The following is a 21848-nucleotide window of genomic DNA, read 5'->3' as shown; positions in this document are numbered from 1 at the left end:
AAATACTACAGTGCCACAACTTAAAATAAGTTCAACAGTGACAAAAAAACATGATAATTGAATATTCTGATTTCTTCTTGAGAATTTTTACAATATTGAGTGAATACTGTTTTGATTTGAGGCAAAACGGAGACGAAGTTTAGACAATTTTTAAGCTAATTGTTTGTTCCGCGCTTGGGAAACTTTTATTTTTTTGACACTTTTCATCAATCAAACTGAATAAAACAATTCAGTTTATTATTCAGAGTACATTTTGTGTCGCCTTCTTCCGCGCTTGTTTTAAATGTGAAGGTCCAACGTACCGAAAAGTCAGTTTGCTTAAAGTGCGGAAAAAAAACTTTGTTTTTGATTTTTTGTATATTTCTTTTCACAACAATCAAAGGGGTAAAAAAAGGCATAAGCAATTCTTTCTAGTAGACAATCAGGAAATTCTTAACTTCACTTTACGGAGCCTTTGTCTGATGTGAACAAAATTGAGACTTAGGCAAAAAAACAGGCAGCGGTTAAAGACAAAATAAGTTTTTAATGAGCTGAAATGCTTTAGCGCTTGACAGTATGCGCTATAAACTTTCGGCAAACTGGCATACTTGATAGCTTCGGCAAACTGACCGTTCAGCATTGACATGCCACCATTTTTAGTCCAATTAGTTTTCACTTACTTGATTGAGTAAAAACAATATTCAAAATAATCTTTAACCCTGTTGTACTTCGGCATTGTTTTCATGCCTTTTTACGGGGGCTATTCTCATGCGCGAAGGACCGAATGCACAAAAATGTTTGAGCAATCAGTTGATTTTAAACTCAATAGCACCGACTGAGTTTATCTCTTGATTCGTTCGAATTGTTCAAATACTGAGCCAATTGGCTGACAAATTTTTGCTCATTCGGTCGTTGGGTCGTTCGCGCATAAAGGAGTCACCCATGTTTCACAGTTAAAAAATTTTTTCATAATTTTCTTCAAATATTTGAGTTCGTTTCTGAAATTATATTCGTTTTCGAAAAGAGTAAACACTTTATTTTCTCAGAAGTCAAAGAAAAAAATAACCAGAAAAACGGTTGGAATGATTATTGAAACAACTTTTTTCGTTTATTTCAATTGTGTCAAAATCAGGTGCAAGCTATGATCAAAAGTATTTGTTTGAAGTTGGAAAATCTACCAACAACCACTTCAGCTTACAGATTTCTGCCTCAAAACTTCACACAAAATGTACCAAAAGTGACCGTGCTCAATAAGTTGATGTAGCTTGGTAGCGTACTGACAAGAAGTGCACTTAATTCTACCCCAGGAAAACAACTAAAATTGCCAATTCCGATTCCACAAAATAAATTCTTCACAAAAACAATTCTTTAGACTGATGACTCGGCTGTCAAGCGTATTCATGGATAAATTATGAGCCGAAAGCTCTTTATCAAAATAAACTAGTTTTTTATTAGTTAAGAGTCATCATTTGATTGACTGATGGACTGGATTGATGTAGCTAAGGTAGACTCCGGCAAAAAAAATTGCAGGCAGTATTTAGTTTTCCTTTTTTTTTTTTCATTCAGTCGAAATTCCGTCAAAAATTTATCATAGTTTATTCAGTTAATTAATGGGATGAGATTATGCGTCTAGTTTGAAAATTTCCACGCGCCCAACCCATTTATTTAATAAGAAAAATTAAAAGCTTGGAAAACATTCAAAAAAAACATTGAGGATTGTAAATTAGATTCGTTTTAGCAGATGCTCTCAGAGAGTACCATATAAATGCCATTTGCAGTGCCACCATTATTGCCATTTAATTTATTCATGAGGTGGTAAAGTGGAGGTAGCCGCCGTGACCATTTCACAAAAAACAGGCAGCTGAATAGTCTTAAGTAAGTGCCATAGAACGTCATTTCTGGCCTGTTTTGTCAAAAAAAATGCTTGCGAAGAAACATTTATAGCTAAAATCAGTAGTATGCCGAAGTGGGTGATCAATTCCCCCCCCCCCACACTCCTCAGTTCTGGTTCCCACAATTTTCCAGAGGATCCCCCCTCTGGTATATTCATTTTTAGCTGGCCAATATCTAAAATTTTCTTAAGGCGCCAATATAAGTAAATAAGACGTCGGAGCGCGCGCAGAAAAAACCCAATTTTGAAAGTGCTCAAAACATCATTTTTAGCCTTGTTTTTAAAAAATCTGTCTGCGGCGAGAAAAATTTTCGCAAAACCGGGTCCTTATAGTTTTTTCGGAGAGCTTGGAAAATCAAACTGGTCGACCTAAAAAAAAGTTCGACAAATTTTTCAATTTTTTTTTTCAAACCCCCCCCTAGAAAAATTCCTGCGCACGCCACTGGTTAACATGGTCTGTTTAGGGATTTTGCAGAGCTCTTAAAAAATCAAAAAGACTAATTTAAAAACATTCAATTCCCTTTTCGCAGTCAAAAATTTATGCGCACGCCACTCCTCGCCGCTATATTTCATTTTCTTTGAAGATACTTTTTCTCAAAAAAATGTTAAAACATGATCGACGGTTTTGTTTGAAAACTTGAATTTTAATCTTTAGAAGTTTTTGACGCTCCGCGGAATTATGGGTCTGGGAAATTGCCAGTTTGGAACAAAAAACGCGCGATATCGATCAATCTTTTAATGCATAAGAAGCTTAATAACCCAGCTCTAATGCTATTCCAAATTGAATTCAGTTGAGCTACTTGGTCGTGTCAGTCTTAAATTCCAGTATAGCCCTTTTTGGTTTATTGGTCCATTGGTCCAAATAACAGTTTTTTTTTATTAAAAAAGTGAAGTTTTCAATTGAGGCATTAACAGCTATAAAGCATTAACATTTGAGGCATTAGATTATGCAATCCAGGAACAAAAATTCGAAGCCATAATATGTTTCAGTTTAATAAAAAAGACATTTTTACGCAATTGATTTTCAAAGTCATTATTATCTGGCTAAGTGAAGAGCATACGATACGTCATTCAGAAGAGCATACGATACGTCATTTAAATTTTCATATATTTAAAAACAAACTGATCTCTAAATGAAGTTGTGCTTCATTCAGATAGTGCAATTTTTCCCAATATATCCAGCATCGTTTGTATTTACTTAACAATCACCCCCCCCCCCGCCCCCCGTCCCCCTATTGTATCTACTGAAGAATCTCCACCCCTGTAAATTAAACGAGAAAATTCGCACTAGAGCGTTGAACGTAAATTGAAATTTTGCTGCATTCTGATTGGTCAAAAATTCGCTGCAAGTAATCTACTTAACAATCTCCCCCTCCCTTTCTTGGAAAAGGGAGGTTGTTAAGTAGACCCCATCGTTTTTCTAGCAACTATACCACTTGGTGTAGACTTCATGGCCTTAATTCTAAACCAAATGGGTTCTACGTTTCTAAAATTTGCCATACGAGTACTGACTGTATTTCCTTGCAACATTATTCTAAATGTGTTGCGTTTTTTGAACATGAGCAAAAAGGGAACGTTTCCAAAAAAACTTGCTGAGGATTTATGGAACAACATAGAACCTGATTCTATACGGCGTCTTCAAAACTATTTAATTTTTGAAGAACTCTAATTTTTGAAGAATGGCTGTTTTTACTTTGTTTTAAGGTCTATGGACCAAAAAATAACATGAAAAAAATCAATGTAATAAAATGAAAAGAAAAAACATTAAAATTTGATATTTTTGGCGAAAATCATCCTCCCACACGCCATATACAAACTGATGAATTTCTCTCATTGTAACAAATCAATTGTGGCAAATAAGCTTCGTTCATCCAATTTGGAACGGTTTCTTTGAAACAATTAAATCTCCGTTTACGTGTTGATAGCGCCAAATATATCGTGCGATAGTTGTCCCAAATTGGCAAAAATGGTAGTATTTAAGCCCTCATAACTTTACGAAAAATGATCACAAGTGAAATACCTTCTCAAATTTAAGCTCAGGATAACACTACTTTTTGAATGATATAAAAAGAATTCAGTCAAAAATGGCTAGTTAAAATGTCGAAAATTGTCAGAAGAAAAAAAACCTACCCCGAGCACACATAATCCATTACTTTTGTATCGAAAGTCGAAGCAATAATTGCGAATGCAAATTTTTCCTTGCTCTGATTTCAAATATTTTTTCAATCCTTGATTGTTTTTGACATTCTTTTTGTCAATTTTTGACAAATGATTCGATTAATCATCTATGCAACATTTCCGGCTAAGAAACTTAATCGTTCTATATCTGTCAGTGACAATTTTGGATGGTTGACCCGATTAATCTTGGCCCCGAAAAAATTTCGAACTCTGAATCGATCATTTGGATAGATAGCATGATACCGTATTAAAGCATTATTGTTACAAAAAACACTTTGTGAAAAAACTGTGCAATGTTATTTTGTATGAAAAACTTGAAATGATTACCATGACATAAAATGTTTGAGCTAACAGCGCTGCATCTTTTAAGTTTGAAAGATGCAGCGCTTTGGTACATTTTAAGAAATCCATTCGGTACTTTTTAAGAAATCCATTTTTTGCCGATCCAGTTTTTTTAAAGGCACCAATATCTACTAATTTTAAGGGGGAGCGCGCGCCGAAAAAGCGCGATTTTTTTATTAAAGTTTTTCAAAAAGTGCTTAGAAAATCTTCTGGAAAATCCGCCCCCTCCCCTCAAGAAAATTCTAGATCCGCCCTTGCTTCCTTTAGATTGGTTTCATGCTTAAGTTGAGAAAAAAGTATTTTTATGCGCTGAATAAGCAAAGTTTTTCAAGTTGCTTTTCAACCCCCAACAATTATTACACCCCCGCAAGTATTACGACAGCAAACTTTGAAAGAAAACAAAAATGCTCGTATATCAGGAAAACCCTGAAAGTTTCGACTGTTCCCTAAATGATATCAAAAAGTTGATAGTAAAGAAAAAAATAAAAACTAAAAATATTCGATAAGATCAAACAACAAGTGTGCACTTTCAATTTTTACGAAATTTTTAATTTAAGACGCACAATTAGGTCGCCTCAGTCCAATTTTAAACGATTTGTTTTTTTTTGGGTTTTTTGGTCATGCGGGATATTTAACCATTCATAATAAAGCGTAAATTGTTTTCACAGTCAAGTTGAATTAGTCTAGAAAATAGCAAATGTCAAATTTGCCAAATCTAAATCTGCGAAAAAAAGTGAAAGGAAATTTTTTTAACATTTGAACTTATGATTTTGATATCTTGAATGGGGCATATACATTTTCGGTAAAAATTATTTTTTCGATCGCAAAATTTTTACTCAATAAAAAAATTCACTTAGCATAGGTACTCTGCCTAAATTGGAAATCAGAACAGAAAGCTTGTTCAGCAATAAATTATCATTTTTTGGGACTTTCGAAAAAACTCACGTAATACTTGTGCCCCGGGTGGTGTTTTTGTAAACAACTATGATTTTTTAAAAACTTTTCACAACATTTTTCTCCAATCAGATTTTTCAAAAATGACTCCACGACATTTTTCTACAGTCACTTTTTTTTGTGAAGTAATAGGGCTTTGCAAGTTTTCAATTTAGCTACGTGAACGTAGATAATGCGCAAAGTAATTCAACCAATTGAAACATAGAACTAAACTATTCTAAATCCAAACAAGACTGCTCGTATCAGGGCGAAGCCCTGAATGTTCCGACTGCCTTTTAAGGTTTATGGAGCAGTAATAACATAAAAAAAAACTAAATGTAATAAAACAAAATGATTTTTTAAATCATCACCCCACACGCCATATAATGTACAAAAGAATAGATTTTGCTCCTTGTAACAAGTCAATTATGGCAAATAAGCTTCTCTCATCCAATTTGGAACAATTTCTCAAAACTCATTAAATCTTCGCTTACGCGTTAAAAGCGCGAAATATATCGCGCGTTAATTGTCCCAAATTGGCCAGAATGGCAATCTTTAAACCCCCGTAACACAAATAAAATATCTTTTCAAATTTAAGCTCAAGACAACAATATCTTTTGAATGATGTGAATAAAAAAATTCCGTCAAAACTTCTAGTTAAAAAGTCAGAAATTTCTCTGAAAAAAAAACCCATACCGAGCACAAATATTCCGTTACTTTCGTTACAAAAATCGAGCAAAAATTTTTTTGTTACAACATGAAGCACCCAGCGAAATTTCTTCAACTGGACACGGTTCGCTAAAAGATATTACACCATTTCAAAGCCTATTAAAATATTAGTGACATCTTTTGAAATGAAACCACATAAAACCAAACAAGACTGCTCGTATCTGGGCAAAGCTCTGAATGTTCCGACTGCCTTTTAAGGTCTATGGAGCAGTAATAGAATAAAAAAATTAATTGTAATAAAAAAATGAATTTTTTTTTTAAATTTTTTTGGGAAAATCATCTCCCCACACGCCATATAATTTAGAAAGTGATAAGTTTCGCTCCTAGTAATAAATCAATGATGGCAAATAAGTTTCTTTCAACCAACTTGGAACGATTTCTAAGACGGAATAAATCTGCGCTTACGCGTTAATAGCGCAAAATATATCGCGCGTTAATTGTCACAAATTGGCCAAAATGCCAATCTTTAAACCCCCATAACTTCACGAAAAATGATCACAGGTGAAATATCTTTTCAAATTTAAGCTCAGAACAACAATACCTTTTGAATGATATATATAAAAAAAAGTATGATATAAAAAAAAACAAGACTGCTCGTATCATGGTAAAGCCTTGACTTTTTTGTATTTCCCAAACATCGATCAGGAATTTTTTTTAAATGAGAATTTTTTTGTAAAGGTTTCTTAAAAAAGTGAAATTTTTCTTTGTTTTTCTGTACTCTTAGTAGATATTGTTTTTTCTTTGTTTATTTTTTAGTGAAGCGTACCAAGTGAAACTTTTTGCTTCTGGTGACACAATAATAAAAAAAATTAGCTCTTATTAGTTTGTAACCAGATGCAAAATATACAGTGTTATCATATCTAATATCAATTTGTTCGACTGCTTTATCAATTTTCAAAACCAAATACTTCTTCAATGGATTGAAAGGGTAATTTGAATCTTCAAGGCTTTGACCTGGTATGAACAATTTTGTTGTCAGTTTTTGAGCGCATAATATTCTTATAGCGAGCAAACATTTGCTATATTTAGAATTACTTAAGGAGATTCCTATTGAAAGAACAAGATAAAAGCACATATAGAATTACAAAAGGTGCATGAATGTTACCCAACTTTCCATTTATTGGGTTGAGAAGGGATGGAAAGGTATTTAAAGATCATATCATAAGCACTTTTTCGTTTTATTGCAGGTCATACGTGTATCCATAAATGGAATTACAAAGAGTTTCGGTTGTCAAGCGAATCTTTTTCCTCAAACTAGTTATTGCGCACAAACGGAATTCGCTATCAAAAAAACATAGAACAAAATTTCGCCTCTGTTTTTTGAAATTTTTTTATGGGTAATGCATGTCATGCATTTTTCCACAAAAGTTGTATGTAAAATTTTTTGATCAAAAACATTTTCGATGAAACGCTTATTTCATGTAATAAAAAGTGTCATATATTTGGTTTATTTGAGATTTGAACCTTTTAGAATAATTTTAAATTATATTTCAATGGAAAGAGTGCTTGTCACACAATTTCCCTCTATGCTATAGGTACGTCAAATCTTTTTTCCAAAGACTCCATTATGAAACAATATGACAAAAAACAGAGCAATATGCAACAAACATCAGAGCAATCAGCAAATCTAGTCTAAGATCTGTTTTGATGAACAAGATTTTTGCGATAATAGACAAAAGCGTAGTATGTTTGAACAAAAGTATTGGTGTTGCATATTTTTAGATAGGTTGATATACAGATGACATAAAAAAAAAGTTTCAGAATTTTTTTTTTTCAACGTGAAAAAGGTCCTTCAAAAATTTTTTGAAAATTTTTTTTAATTTTTATGCAAATATCAGATTTCTGTCTGACCAGGACAATTCAACTTTTCAAGAACTACTTTCAAGTGGCAATTTCTGTTACCACCAGTGCTTAAATTTAAACATAACCAAGTCACGGGGACCCAAATTGTGCTATATTGGCCAATTTTGGATATTTTAATTGCGCAATTTTGTTTCTGGTAACATGCCGGATGTGACTTAATTACTCACATTTACTTCAATTTAAAGAAAAATTAACTTCAACCTTTGTTTAAAAATCATTTTTACGTTTTCCTACAACAATTGTTTTGGGGTCAATTAAGGGCAAGCGGAGCATTCAGAACTTCGCCGTGATACAAACAGCTGTTTCTTAATATGGCCACAAATAAAAACTCTTATAGAAAGATACTGTTAAAAAATGAAGCAGAGAAAATCGCTTATCATTTGTACTGCTCCCGTAAATTTAGGTAAAAATATTGCCAGTCAATGAAAGTTTCAAGTTCGAAGGAGAGTTATGATTTTTGTTCCGACTTTCGTAACGAAAGTAACGGAGTGTTTGTGCCCCGGTGGGTTTTTTTCTTCAGAAAAATTTTTGACTTTTTAACTAACCATTTTTGACGAAAAGTATTTTTGTCCTGAGCTTAAATTTGAAAAGATATTTCACCTGTGAGCATTTTTCGCAAAGTTATGGGGGTTTAGAGATTGACATTTTTGCCAATTTGGGACAATTAACGCGCGATATATTTCGCGCTATTAACGCGTAAGCGAGATTTAATCCGTCCTAGAAATCCTTCCAATTTGATTCAAGGAAGCTTATATGCCATAATTGATTGGTTAATAAGAGCAAAATCTATCACTTTGTACTTAATATGACGTGTGGTTGGATGTTTTCACAAAAAATCTTAATTTTTTTGAAACAAAATTTAAATTTTTTTAATTACAATTCAACTTTTCATGTTATTACTGTACCATAGATCTTCAAAGGCATTCAAAACAGGGCTTCGCCCTGATACGAGCAGTCTTGTTTTCATCGAAAACAAAATGGAACAGAGCATTGGCTCAGATAAGAAGCAGTGAAAAAGTGGCTAAACTTGGAAACAAAAAAAATAATCGATACCTTCCGATTGGTATGAAAAAATACATCAAAGTATCATTTGGATCGTCGATTTTCGAAAAAATTCAGCTCGGCGTGGTTTTTTTCTCCAGACAAATTTCGATTTTTTAACCAAAAAAATTTGAACGTTTCTGATATCAACAGAAAACTATTGTTGTCATGAGCTGAAACATACAAAAAAGTATTTACTCTTTTATCATTTTTGTAAATCTATGAGAGTTTAAAGATAGTCAAATCGGCTAATATGAGTTAAATATATAACTCGTGCTAACAACTCGTAAGATTTGATCCGTCTTAGGAATGGTTCCAATATAAATTGAGTCATATCTATTTGGTCTTTTTAATGTTAGCTGTTAGCTAATTTTGCAAAGTTTATCAATTTGTATCTCACATAGATTGAGTGGGATAATTTAAAAAAAAGTGAACTCTTTTTTCATTTTTTTGGAAATTTCACAGATTTTTTTAAATGAACCGTTAGTCCAGATTTCTTAAATTCCAGACCTTACATTCAGATCTCCGCATTGGTACGAGCAATAATCCTTTAGTTATAAAGCAGCCCATACTTGATGCAGTTAAGGCAAGCGTTATCGCCAACCTTGATTCCTCGGTAGTTACCTGGACTTTAAGCCATGTTTTCATCGATCTCACATATTTTGCATTGGATTTTAGATTTTGTAAAAAGTTGCGAAATGAAAAATCTGATGAAATCGAAAAAAAAAATGATTTAAAACTAAGAAATGACTTTTGATATATGAATATTTTCTGAAATTTTTGTTTGCTGAAAAGCCTCCAGACTAACATCAAAGTTTTGAAAAGGTGCAAACAAATACAATTTATCATTACAAATCGATAATATAGTCTCTACGAGGCCAAACTGTGCATTCTGCGCATTGTATACGGATTCCACAACAGGTCAAAATCAGATTTTTTGCGGAATCTACATCATTGCTTTTTTTCTTTGATCTTCTTTGCTCTTCTGGAATCCACAAACAAACAATGACGCATTTGTATAGTTAAAGTGAGCAGTTGCGGATTCCGCAACTGTAGGCGGAATCCGCAAAGTGAAAGTGGAATCTGCAAATTGTAAGTGGAATCCGTATTTTATTTGCGGATTCCGTTTACATGTATGTACAAATGTAGTAGCGTTTAAAAAATAATATCTTATCTTTTAATTGCATGATTTGATTTCATTAGAATAGGAATTTACTAGATCAGTGTTTGGGATTAATGGAATCCCAATTACTGACCAGTAATTAGGATCGATGAAATCCCAAATACTGAAATAATTCGACGATTTGCTATGCGTTGGGTTTCTAATCACTTCACCTAATGACTCCAAATATTGAATTTATTCCAATTTTTTTTTTCATATTATTTCAATTTTTGGGAGTCCATCAATTTGGCGATATGCTATGAGTTGTGTTTCCATACCTTCTCAACACAATAACTACAATTACTGAATTTATTCGGCGTTATGCTTCGAAAATCAGTATTTGGGATTGACGCCATCCCAAATACTGACCCAATTTGGCGATATGCTGTCCGTTGTATTTCCATACACTCTCAACACAATGAATCCAAATATTCGGTGTTATGTTTCCAAAATATTAAAAGATGACATCCACCAATTTAGGTAACCAATGTTTTGAAACTTGTTTGTGGATTCCGCTGACAATGGCTAAGTCCTTGCTTTTAAATTCCGCATTGCCAGAGATAAGAATTCCAGCTCTAGCTTTTAATTGTTCATATGCATGTTCAGCATTGAACAAAATTCGGAATCCACTTACAGTTTGCGGAATCCGCTTACATTTGCGGATTCCACTTACGTTTTAGGGAATCCAAACAACTAGCTATATTCGCTTGTTGCGGAAGCCGCGACACAACAAATGTGCCGACAAATTTTACGTTACACTCATATGTACGCGGAATCCACAGAAGTTTTGTAAGTGGAATCCATTTACTTTTTGGAACATGTTTAAAGATTAATTTTTGGAATCCAGGAACATACAGACACAAAGTTGTGCGGCTTACAGTTTGGCCTCGTAGTGGTAATGGAAAACGCCTATACTCCTCAATTCAAGGATTGCTTATTCTGTTCCCCTGGATTGATTATATTGTGAAATTACTTATAAATTTGTATCTGTTTTCAACCAAATTTTACTCTCGTTCACTGAATTGATTTAAATAAATCTAATATTCAGATGAAAGAGAAAACTCTTAATTCAATTTGGGTGACCTTTACTTGATTGATTTATTGGGGGAAAGCAGTTTCATATGCATTTTGGGTCAATGTGTGACGGACAATTGGAAATATCTGGCTGATCTGGGAAATATCCGGGTAAAATTTTTTGGCCTGAGGGGAATGGAATAGAGGCGTGACACTTAATAAATGTCAAAATGGCGTAGTATATTTCAATTCCAGATGTCTCAAGCCATTTGAACCGTGAACATTTCAGCAACGATCACTGAAATAATTCATTATAACAAACTTGTTCACGCTGGAATTGTCAGCTCGGTTACCTGCATAGTTCAATTTTTCGGAGGCGCCATATAAGTTTGCAAAATCTCCGCTTCAAAGTATCAGCACCCAACACAGTCTAATCTTCCGTTAACTCAACGAAATATATCGTAATGCTTAATTTATTGAGCAAGCTAACATAAAAGTGCGTTTTCGACGATTCGGCCTTAAAATTTTCAATATTGGGACATTCCGTTAAGATGCCAAATCTAACTGCGTACAAGACTACAGTTTTAAGGAGTCCAGGCATTTTTAAAACACATTCATGCTTGAGTCATACTTAAGTGTCGAAAAAAAATAAAACTCCCGTATATGGTAAGTTGAAACCTACGTAAAATGTGAGCTAAGATACCTTAGGGTCCCGGGTTGACAAAAAATGCTAGTCATACAATTTTCATATATGAAAAAAATGCTTGCCATACTCTTTCATACAATTTCATAGAGTAAAAGTGTGTGTATGAAAATAACAAAATAAGCATTTTTTTCATATATGAAATTTTATAACAAGCAATTTTTCCATACTAGAATTAAATGTTAAGCTTTTTGATCAGTCTCCTCATCCCCAAAATTGTATGAAAATAGCATAAGCATTTTTTCCATACTATGAAATTGTATGATAAGCATTTTTTCCATACTTTGAAATTGTATGATAAGCATTTTTTCCATACTTTGAAATTGTATGATAAGCATTTTTTCCATACTATGAAATTGTATGATAAGCATTTTTTCCATTCTATGAAATTGTATGATAAGCATTTTTTCCATACTATGAAATTGTATGATAAGCATTTTTCCCTTCTATGAAATTGTATGATAAATATTTTTTCCATACTATGAAATTGTATGATAAGCAAATTGTTTTCCAAAGTCTTCTTTATGATTTCATTTATCAATCGGATTTTTAAAAAAAGAATAAAGATAGTCAATTAATTGTGCGTCACTTCACTCCAGTTTCTCTGTTCTTAAAAACCTGAACCAAATTTCAGAAGAAAAAAATCTACAAAAAAGGTTTCCACTCAACTAAACTACAAGAATTTCCACTCATCTAAACAACAAAGTTTCCACTCAGCTAATGATTTTTTGTCTGCGTCATAACTTCAGAAAAAAATAAAGGAAATCTTTTTTTAAAATAATGAGATCTCCGCTTTACCAAAGGACATACTTTTAATTAATGTTTTCCTGACGTGACTTCCGTTTTCGATTGATTTCACTTATTAGATTTGATTTTTTAATTGAAACTGTTCTTCTTTACAGTCGTTTCTAATGTGACTTAAGATAGGTAACAATTACGACAGAGATGATTGGCATCCATCGTGAAATGATGTAAATATTTCGTAAATTTTCAAAAAAATTATCTGATGTTTTTGCCAAATGTTTGCGGATGAATCTGCCTAACTTGGACCATTAATGCGCGCCGCATTTCAGTTTTCCATATGCAAAACCCATGTACACAAAATGATAATTTTCCACATTTCAAAACAAACAAGACTGCTCAGTTCAGGGCGAAGCCCTGATTGTTCCGACTGCCGTTTAAGGTCTATGGAGCAGTAAAAAAAATAAATGTAATAAAACAAAACAATTTTTTTTTCAATTTAAGGATTTTTTGTGCAAATCATCCCCTGCACGCCATATAAAAACAAATTGATAAATTTTGTTCCTAGTAGGAAATCATTTTGACACCTAAGCCTCCTTCAACCAACTAAGAAAGATTTCTAAGACGGGTTAATACTCCGCTTACGCGTTAATAGCGCGAAATATATCGCGCGTTAATTGACCCGAATTAGCCAAAATGACAATATTCAAACCCCTATAACTTTACAAAACAAGATCACAGGTGAAATAATTTTTTCAAATTGAAGCTCAGCATAACAATACTTTTTGAGTGACATTTTTAAAATTCTGTCAAAAAAAAATAGTTAAAAAGTTCAAAAAAAATCACCCCGAGCAGAAATATTCCGTTACTTTCGTTACGAAAGTCGAAACAAGACTAATCATGTCAGGGCGAAGCCTTGACTGTTTCGACTGCCTTTTAAGATCTTTGGACCAAAAATAACATGAAAAAATTCAATGTAATAAAATGAAATGATAATTAAAAAAAATAAAATTTGAGACTTTTTTGAAAATCATTCCCCCACATATCATATTAATTACAAGTAATCAATTTTGCTCCTTGTAACGAATCAATTATGGCAATTAAGATTTCTTCAACCAATTTTGAACGATTTTTAAGACGGATTAAATCTCTGCTTACGCGTTAATTATGTATTGCTCGTTAATTGTCCCAAATTGACCAAATCGCAATCTTCAAACTCCCATAACTTTACAAAAAATGATCACAGGTAAAATTACTTTTCAAAATTAATTAGGCTCAGGACAACAATACATTTTAAATGATAAAGGAAATTTTTTACAAAATGGCTAGCTAAAAAGTCGAAATTTGTCTGAAGAAAAAAAACCCACCTCGAACTCAAATATTCCGTTACTGTCGTTACGAAAGTCGGAACAGCAACAATTGTCATGTTCTTACAGTGTTCATGATAATTGTTGGTTTTTTTCCCAAATTTTTTTGTCATGGTTACAAAGGTGGTAATCGCAAATATCTATTTTAACTGCTATACATATTATCGACTCAACCATTACGATCGCCATTAACAGGGGCGGATTGGGGGGGGGGGGGGGGGGTGGTGGGGCTTGAGCGTACGCTTTTCCTCCCTGAGGCATTCGAACGCCTGCCGACCCAAAGGGGCCCCCATGTTTGTATTTTTTAGGAAATCCATTTTTGGCTGACCGACCCGTAAAATTTTTCTAAAGGCGCCATCGGTGCCATTATATGCTAATTTTGAGGGGTGGCGCGCACCAAAAAAAACGCGTTTTTTGTCATTTTTTTCCAAAAAGTTTCCAAAAAATGGCTTTTTGACCCGTTTTTTCAAAAACGTTCCTGCGGCGCAAAATTTTTTCTGCCCTACAAGGGTTTTTATAGAGTTCTGGTACCGCTCGGAAATTCAATTAGGTCACGTCCTAAACAAAGGCCCTCGAGAAAATCCTAGATCCGCCCCTGACCATATCCATGTCCGAGTGTGCCTTACCAAGTTTGCACTTAAACCATTACCTAAGTATGCTTCGTCCTATTAAGTACTAATTCCGGAGATAGTCCTTAAAGTAGACAAGACTTTCTGAGGGGTGCAAAATTATGACCTGGCGAATTTTATTAAAATTTGTGAAAAAAAAATCTAATAACATTCATACAAATTGAGCATACAGTATTGCATACAGCATACATGTATTGAATACTTATTTTGACTCAGATATCAATTTTACTTTCCGTTTTCAAGTGATACTCAATTTAATAAGCAGCCAAAAAATTCTCAAGAGTTCAACAAACTAATTGTTTTTGGAGAAAATAAATAAAGGTTGGCTTTATTTTTAGACTATAAGTATCGAGTTTCCTTTCTTTATAACTCTTTGAATGGATTGAATTTTTCAAATGGTGAAAATCAATTCATGTCAAAACAGACGCCGCTTTTTTATTATCAATTTCATACTGTTTTGCAATAACTAGATTTCAAAGCGATATGCAAATACTGTCATCAAAATATGATCGTAAGGAACCGCTGTGGTAATATTTGACAAAGAATCTGTAAAAAACGCCCCCAGTTATAGTGTTCCGCATTCACTGCTTTTTAATTGATGTTTTTTAAAAAAATTTTCCATTTTTTCAGTATGGCTTTGCAAAGGTTTTAATTCAAATGAAAACTGATTTCTTCAATGCCAGTGATTAAAAAACTGGAGCATTTAATTTTAGATTTTTTCCGTCGTGTTACCAGAGTAAAGTTGGTTTACTCGAAAGCCACAAAAATTGTTTTTTGGACCCGCGAAACGTAACGACTTAATTGAATCGCAAAATGCAAACCTTTTTTTGATATTAGAAAAAAAATGACAGAATATTTTTGATGGGAGGTTTTTTCTACTTTTGTGAAAATTTCGGCTTTTTGCCTGGAAGTTTTCGGCAGATTTTTTTAATGAAATAAATTAAATGTTTTCATCTCGAAATTTAAAAACTTCACCTGCTATAATTTTTGTGCAGTTATGGGGTTTAAAATTTGCCAATTTGGCCGATTACTTTTTTTGAAATTTATTGTAATTTTCATTTTTTACGAATCATATTATTACAATTTTTATCAGTTTAGATCAAGTATCTGAAAAAAGCTGACTATTTATGTTCGAGGTGATTTTTTATTTTTTTATTGCTATAATTCTTGTTATTTTAAATTTCATCATTGTAAGTGAAAAACCGTTTGGATTTGGGATATAAATAATCAAATACACCGCGTTAGAAAAAAGCAGTTATTTCCAAAAACAGATTGCATTTTTGATAGGATTCATTTGTAATTTCAATCCAGTGACAGTGTATAGAAATTTATTTGAGTAGATTTCAATGCCGCCAGAACATCTAATGGCGCCCAGTGAAATCTAATTATTCTCTCTCATAAAACAGACCATGGCCTCCTAGCGAAGGACTGCGGGATATTAATATGGTCAAAATCTTGGTATTGTAATTCCAAAATTCAATCGATCGGTCAACGAGCTAGTATCTAGAGACATTAATTGGTCGCATGCAGGGTTGGATTTAGGAAGGGATGGCGGGGGGGGGGGGGAGCGGACGCTTCTTTCCTCAGGGATTCGACCCCCTGCCGACCCAAAGGGTCCCCCCTTTGGTACTTTTTAAGAAATCCATTTTTGGCGGACCGACCCTAAAACTTTTCTACAGGCACCATTGGTGCCATTATATGCTAATTTTGAGGGCAAGCCCGCGCCAGAAAAAGCGTTTTTCAATCATTGTTATCCAAAAAGTGCCCAAAAAAATTTTTTGTGCCCTAATAGGGTCTTTATTGAGTTCTGGTAGCGCTCGCAAAACTCAATTTGGACGACCTACAAAATAAAGGTCGTCGAAAAGTTCAAAAATTTTTTTGAAAATGCACCCCCCTTCGAGAAAATCCAAGATCTGCCCCTGGTCGCATGCTTTTTTATACTTCACTAGTTTTTGTTCCGACGTTCGAAACAAAAGCTACGGATTGTTTGTTTCAAGGGGATTTTACCACACAGCCTTCCTTTTTTTGACTCGCTGGACTTTTTGTTGGGAGTTATGGAGTAAAGAAAATAGGAATTTCAAAAATTTAGAATAATTAGAGCACTCAACATTTTAATTTTTTTTTATTACAACCGACTCAAATTCAAATGAGGTCGCCTAAATGGTCAAAATAGCGCGTTATTGGACAAAAACCATTTCATTTTTTCACAAAAACCATTTCATGTCTTAATATTTTTTGTTCCAACTTAAAAAAAAAACTGATTTTATACTTACTGAGTTCAATTGTAAAAAGTTATTTCACCTCCAATATTTTTTGTAAACTTCTGGGGTTTGAAAATAGCCAAGTTTGCCATGTTCTGGACTAAATTATGCATGCTCATTCATTCATTCAAAATGCTGAGAGCGTACTGCAAATTGATTATGCGTTTATGCGTGGCGAAGTATCCCGCTCAACAAAATCATAGCAAATTGAAACGACTGAAGTTTTACCTTTTGATATTGTCCAAAATGTAAAGGTTTTCAAAATTTTCTTTTCCAAAAAACTATTCGATATGAATTAAGGTACAGTCGGAACATTCAAGGCTTTTGCCCTGATATACGAGCAGTCTTGTTGCGTTATATGGCTGAATTTTTCTCACCCAATTTCTGAAAAAAAAACTTTTAAAAGTGTTGGTTCGGATTAGGAGAGAATTGCAATTCTCCTTAAAAAATTAAATAAACGTATTTGGTATACTCTGTACAACCATAAAATATGCCGCAACATTTTAAGAAATGAATGCGAAATTAACTTCGGACTGATGAAATGTTTGAGTTTAATTGTCAGACCATCGACGAAAAGCTTCATTGTTTTGACTTTTTGAATAACAATTTTAGACGGAAATTTTTTGTTCATCTGGAAGATATTCATGATATGAACATGCCGCAACATTTTAAGAAATGAATGCGAAATTAACTTCGGACTGATGAAATGTTTGAGTTTAATTGTCAGACCATCGACGAAAAGCTTCTTTGATTTGACTTTTTGAATAACAATTTTAGACGGAAATTTTTTGTTCATCTGGAAGATATTCATGATATGAACGGCAAATAAAAGATATTTTTTGATATTTTTTTGTTTAAGATATTTTTTGTCTTTTTTTGTTGAGTTGAGAGTTTAAAACTTGTCAAACTGGCATCAATAAATTGAGGGTTTAAAATTTGTCAAACTGGCATCAATTAGAAAAAAAAATGCTGTGTCCAAAAAATTCTTTTTTTTCTGCTTACATGTAGCAATAGCAGCGACTGAATCCAGCTTAGAAAGAATTTGAAATTCATAGATCTTCACTTTTTGAACACGAGTTCATTTATACGGGCTCTATGAATATCATTTTTTCACAGGCTAGTGCCATACAGAAGCGTTACGAAAGTCGGAACAACAATTTTTTTTGTTTTCACTATCGATATCGATCACTGCAAACAGAACTAGTGCACTACTGAATTAGTTCCGGAACATCTGGGCTAGTTAAATTTCTAAATTTATATCTTATCAGAGCTAAATTAGAATTTGCACAGAAAGTTTACAAGGCTATTTTCTGCTGTTGCGCTAGTGGAACAGTGTCAATTTTCTTTTGCAGAAATTCAAAAACTGAATTTTAATTAAAATACTGATAACTAATTTTTTCTTAATTGAATTATTTTACCCCCAATTTAGCAAGAAATTAAAGAAGAGAAGTTTTTACACATGTTAAAAGAAAGTTGAAACCTAGATGCAGCGTTGCAGAATAACGTTATTTTCAAATGCATGATTCTACCGTATGCGGATTTTTACAAATTTGTCAAAGCAAACCCCGGAATTTTCTGGCAGAGAAAATCTGTATTTTTTTAAATATTTAAACTGAAATCCGGTTATGTATTATCTTTTTACAGTACAATTTCAATCTGATCAAATAAAAAATCAGAAAAAATTATTGCCGCTTTACACCAGTACTAAATCAACGATGAAACAACGATGAAATAAAAGTATATCGCAATTGAAAATAAAGGCCAAGTTTTTTCTCTAATATTACACTGAGGCTTTAATGATCAAAATTTGTGTTGATCCATAATCCAGAACGCCCAAATGTGAACATAGATAGCTCAGATTTCTATTTACTTCCCTGTTACAATTTAACATCTCTAAATATTGCTTTATTATTGATGAAGCAGTACTGATTTGACCGGGTCAAAGTTTTTGCCTATAATTTCTATCTAAGGGGAGGGGGTGAGGGAGACTAATTTTTAGTGCGATTGGTTACTAATTTGTCACGGATTAATTGGATTCAATTTGGAAAACACAGGCTTCAAAACCACTCATTATTTGACTAAAAGTCTTTTGCGCAACCTTTTTTCTACAAACCCTGACAAAAACTGAATTCAGATCTTTTTTTGCTTGAAAAAAAGTCTGTAGATAAAAAGAGATTATTTTTAGCTTGAAAAAAAGTCTGCAGATTAAATCGAAAAAGATTAAATTTGATTTGATTCAATTTAAAATTGATGTAAATTGATCTTAAGTCCCCCCACAAAATCGATTCAAATTGATTATAAATCAATCCAACTCAATTTAAATCAATTTAAAACCAGTTTTTCATTATCTAGTTGTTTTTGTTTCAAGGAGAGTTTGCTTTAGGAGGATTTTGTTTCTTTTATTCATTGCCAATCTTTTTACATCTATGGCCAAATTTACATCTATAGCTTCTGGCAGCATATTTAGATTTTTTTGCCCAAAAACTTGTTCAAATTGATGATTTTTTATGGTTTTAAGGAATATTTTGGAGCTCAAATTCTGATTAGTATTGACCGTTTTCTTGATTCGTTTCATAGTTTTTTCATTAAATTTGATTTACAATGATGATTTGCTACGAATATTTGCATGTTTTTTAGCTCAATCCCCGACTTAAATCGATTTTTTTTTCTTGATTTGTAATATAAGTTTGCGTTCAATAACTGGCTAATATTGATTTTTTTTAAATTAAAGAATATTTTCGAGCTCAAAATCTGATTGGAATTGACCTTTTTCTTGATTTGTGAAATAGATTTTTGCTTAAATTGATTTGAGATAGACTTTTTAGACACTATGATCGAATTGCTCTTTTGAAATGGATTGATTCCTTTGAAATGGATTCAAATTTTAGTAAGATTTGAATGTATTTTAGTGAATGGGAAAATCAATCCAAATCAATTTAAATCGATTTTTGACATTTAATTCGATCCAAAATGGTCAAGAAAATTCAATTTAAATCAATTTAAAATCCAATTCAGTTCCTAAAATGCTCATTCTTAATCGGTTTGGATTGATATAAACTCAATTTAAAATTATTTTAAATTGATCTTTCAGTGCGGGTGGGTTACTCATGACTTGTTTGTTTTTTTCAATTAAAAATAGAAGAGGCCAATCGTTAAGAAAATAACAAGAATGAAACCACTTTTTGTGCTAAAAATTGATCTCATTCATCTCATAACGCTTAAAAATTGGGCTCATTTAGTCACTTTTCATTAAGAAGTGAGGCTCATAAAACTGAGGCTAATAATTGGTAAAAATTGAATTCGGTAAAAAACGGTAAATTCGGTAAATTGAATTCGGTAAGAAGTGTTTTTGGTAAGAATCGGACTCAATCAGCTCTTTTTTCTAAAATTTGGGTTCACGCAGTTGGTTTTTCTAAACATTGGGCTCATCCAGCATTCTTCAAGGAAAAAGAGGGGGCAAATGAGAGTCAGTTCGGACCCGGGTTCTCTGGGACCCCAGCCCGGGTTATTTTAGAAATCGCTAATACTCCTAAAAAAGGATTATGACGTTAACAAAACTTGATTGTAATTATAGATAAAGCAATAAGAGACAATAAAGCAATAAGAGGCTGTCCGAAAAAAGGAATTGATGATTATCGGGAGATTTGACAACGGAGGAGTCACTTCAGAACTGAATTGAACAGAAATCAAAATGCGCTAATTGACATTTGAGCGACTATTGATGTGATTTGAAATTCACATGGAAGCGTGAATGGAAATTTGAATTAGACAATTCGTTGAGCAAAAAATTGGATTGACCACAGTTTTCTACCTTTTTGGACAATTTTCACGCCAATTTGTTAACGAGTCTTAAGAAGAGACAGATCGTTATGGGTAAATTTTAGAACAATTTGACCAAACCCCAATCCCCCAAAAAATAAATCGATAAATCAACCAAAGATATTAGTAGTGAAACAAAACCAAAAGAATGAGGCTTTGGGTAGGGAGTGGTCGCGCCCCCCTCCTAAGTCGACTGCTTATAAAAAAAACTACTCAAGAGAATTTGGAGTGGTATAAACTTTTGTTTCAGTGCTAGTAGTAGTTTGGAAGGGCACGAGCAATGCCCCCCTCGTTGTTAATCCCTCAATTGGAGGAACAGGAATGGGAGGGGGAGGCGGAGGCGGAGGCGGAGGCGGAGGCGGAGGCGGAGGAGGAGGCGGAGGAGGAGCCAACACCCGGCAGCATCAGCAGCAGCCAAGACCGGTCCATAGACCGAGGCAGTTCGGGAGGACAAAGCGGAACACGACTGATGTGTTCATGGGCAATCTGGCCGTAGCCGATTGTATGGTTTGCGCCCTGGTCATTCCTCCGACCATAATCGACCAGGCGTTCAAAACCAGCTGGTTGTTTGGACTCTTCTACTGCAAAGCAAGTAGTGGTTTGGCTTTCTAATTAGTATGGATTGAAAGCAGGAGCTCAAACATGGTGATAAAGTTTTTTTTTAATTTTGCGTATTGAAAAATGTTGCGTTTCTCAGTGTAGTTTTGTTATATTATTTCAATTGCAGAACTACATTAACAAGATCATTTTTTAGTTATTAGAAATAATCACTGAAAATTATATGAAAGTTTGAAGTTTAAAAAGTGAAGTTGTTTTTTTGTCGCAACTGCAGAAGTAAATGAACAGAAAACTTGCTAGTTCTCAGAAATCATGACAATGTATAATTAGAAAGTGTAGTTGTATTTTGTTTATTTACTCAGAAAGTATTTCAAAAAATGGTAGTAAACTTTGAGGTTAAAAAATTGAAGTTGTTTTTTTTGTTCCAGCTGCAGAAGTACATGGCACAGATCTCAGTGTACATTTCCATCTACACTCTGGTGTTCATGTCCTTGGACAGGTACCTGGCAGTGGTGCACCCCTTCTCCTCCAGGGGGGTGAGGAGTGCGAAGAATGCCAGTCTGGTGGTGGGGGCACTCTGGGGGGTGGTGTGTGTGGCCGCCAGTCCCATCCTCATCATTTCCAAGTTGCAGCCACTT

General features: G+C 33.6%; 1 protein-coding gene across 1 annotated transcript in view; it reads left to right on the top strand.

Moving 5' to 3' along the window:
- Positions 1 to 21848, top strand: part of LOC134851877 (galanin receptor 2a-like) — a gene marked incomplete in the record, with an annotated part of 66385 nt that overhangs the window by 20460 nt on the left and 24077 nt on the right. Inside the window, 2 exon segments of the mRNA XM_063868151.1 lie at positions 20903 to 21240; positions 21639 to 21848. Of these exon segments, the coding sequence (XP_063724221.1) occupies positions 20903 to 21240; positions 21639 to 21848 (548 nt within the window).

Source organism: Symsagittifera roscoffensis, chromosome 7, assembly GCF_963678635.1.
Source record: "Symsagittifera roscoffensis chromosome 7, txSymRosc1.1, whole genome shotgun sequence".
Classification (NCBI taxonomy): Eukaryota; Metazoa; Xenacoelomorpha; order Acoela; family Convolutidae; genus Symsagittifera; species Symsagittifera roscoffensis.
This window is presented reverse-complemented; position numbering and strand designations above follow the sequence as displayed.